General features: G+C 59.9%; 1 protein-coding gene across 1 annotated transcript; it reads left to right on the top strand.

The window, feature by feature from the left end:
* The first annotated feature begins 200 nt into the window (after nt 1-200).
* MSC (musculin) lies at nt 201-1,733 on the top strand. The gene is made up of 2 exons (XM_052652007.1): nt 201-710; nt 1,604-1,733. The coding sequence occupies exons 1-2, from the start codon at nt 201-203 to the stop codon at nt 1,688-1,690; spliced, it is 597 nt and encodes a 198-aa protein (XP_052507967.1). The 3' UTR covers nt 1,691-1,733.
* Nucleotides 1,734-2,215: the final 482 nt, after the last annotated feature.

Raw genomic sequence — 2,215 nt, 5'->3', positions numbered from 1 at the left:
GGTAGTGAGTGCCGAGCCTGGGCCCAGGCGCCGACTGCTCGGCCACGCTCTCTCGGATCAGTCTCGGGGCTCCGGGGTTCACGACCCAGATCTCTCGTTGCCTGCGGAGTTCAGCCTGGCCCCCGCCTCCGCGAGGGAGCGGAAGGCAGAGGCCGCGAGACTGGCCTGGGGGAGGAAAGCTGGGCGCGGGGGACGCAACGATGTCCACCGGCTCGGTGAGCGACCCCGAGGAGATGGAGCTGCGGGGTCTGCAGCGAGGGTACCCGGTCCCCGTCTCCAAGAGGCCGTCCCTCCGCGGCGCCGATCGCAGCTACGTGTCGCCCAGCGATAACTCGTCTGCGGAGGAGGATGACCCCGACGGCGAGGAGGAGCGCTGTGCGCTGGGCGCGGCGGGCGGCGCGGGAGGCTGCAAGAGGAAGCGGCCCCGGGTGGCTGGGGGCGGCGGCGGCAAGAAGCCCCTCCCGCCCAAGGGTTCGGCGGCCGAGTGCAAGCAGTCGCAGAGGAACGCGGCCAACGCGCGAGAGCGCGCCCGGATGCGCGTGCTGAGCAAAGCCTTCTCCAGACTCAAGACCAGCCTGCCCTGGGTGCCCCCCGACACCAAGCTTTCGAAGCTGGACACGCTCCGGCTGGCTTCCAGTTACATCGCGCACCTGCGGCAGCTGCTGCAGGAGGACCGCTACGAGAACGGCTACGTGCACCCGGTGAACCTGGTAGGCGCCGCGCGCGAGGCCCGGGCCGGGGCGGTCGAGTGATGCCCAGCGCGCTTCCCGGCGCCGGGCAGAGTCTGGCCGCTGGGAAGAACCCGAAGTGGGGCGGGGGGAGGTCTGGTAGGGGTGGTGAGGAGGCCAGTTTGGTTTCTCCCAAATTACGGGAGGAGCCAGTCGTTTTCCTGGAAGAGAACCATCCACCCTTCTGTGTTTGCATCAGTCTGATCATTGTACGTGACGCTTTTGCCGGTTGATAGTTACTATAACTATGGCTAATATCCTGCTTCCGGGGTAAATCTAGGTTCCACTGGAGTCCGCTGTCCCTTTGCAGATAGAACGAAAAATCTCCCTTCCTAACTTTTTCCAGATAAGAGTCTGACAGGTTTAAATCAACCAGCCCTACTTTCTGAAAGGAGGGAGGGAAGACCGAGACCTTTTTAAAAGCCTTTGGGTTTTTTCAATTCTTAAATAGCAGAGGTTTCCCCAAACGGGATTTGTCTGGAAAGTCCCTCTCCGACCTGCCAACTCTCCCGGCTTGAGAAAGATCATATCCCAGTTCCTTCTTGGAGTGAATGTGTGTGTGTGTGTGTGTGTGTGTGTGTGTGTGTGTGTGTGTGTGTGTTTTGGGGGAAGGGGACTAAGCCACAGAATCCCAAATTCATGCAAATTTCGCGGAATCACCGTGAAGACAGCAGGAACGGAAAACTCCCGTCTTACGTGATCAAAATCCAGTAAAATTAACATCTTGGTTTAGAGAGAAGACGCGAAAAATTCCCAGAATACTGATAAAATCGGAGCTACACAAAGCCAGGGATATCCCGGGGTTCCGTTTGGAGAGCGGTTTCGGTTTGAAACGATCGTTTCTCCGGTATCTGATGCTCTTTCTGGTTTTACAGACGTGGCCATTTGTGGTCTCGGGACGACCCGACTCTGACACCAAAGAAGTCTCCGCGGCCAACAGATTATGTGGGACCACCGCTTAGATCGAACTCGCACTCACTTGTGATTATTGGTTGAGCACACGGGTTTGGGGACGAGGGAGAGGTGGGAGACAATGTGAGACGCCCCGAGAATGGGAAGAACGTTCCATTGGATTCTCCTAGACTCCCCCAGCCCAGGACCATGAACTGGACAAGTGGCGGGCGTTGGCGAGGGGGGGGGGCGGGGGGGTGGCGGGGGTTGGGATGGGGGTGGGCAGTTCCCGGGTGTCGGCTGTGCTCCTGGCATCGCAGGGCGCAGACGGCTCTGTTCCCACGGGTCTGGGCGACGACACTACACGCGGACCCAGATCAAGCCTCGGGCTTTAGCTGTATAGACTACCCCCGCGGTGCAGTCAGAGCCCAGCGCGCAGCCGCCTAGGGGTTAGTTTCCAAACTGAGCCAGATCTACAGTGTGATGGCACGACTTTGCACTGCCCAGGCCTCTCACAGTTAGACCATGGTCAGAACGCGCTCTGGACAACCGGCCTCAAAGACCGAAGTCTTCACGCCAGACCCTACATCGGGGTG

The sequence above is a fragment of the Budorcas taxicolor genome, chromosome 14 (genome assembly GCF_023091745.1).
Source record: "Budorcas taxicolor isolate Tak-1 chromosome 14, Takin1.1, whole genome shotgun sequence".
Lineage (NCBI taxonomy): Eukaryota > Metazoa > Chordata > Mammalia > Artiodactyla > Bovidae > Budorcas > Budorcas taxicolor.
Note: the sequence above shows the minus strand (reverse complement) of the source record. Positions and strands in the feature narration are given on the sequence as shown.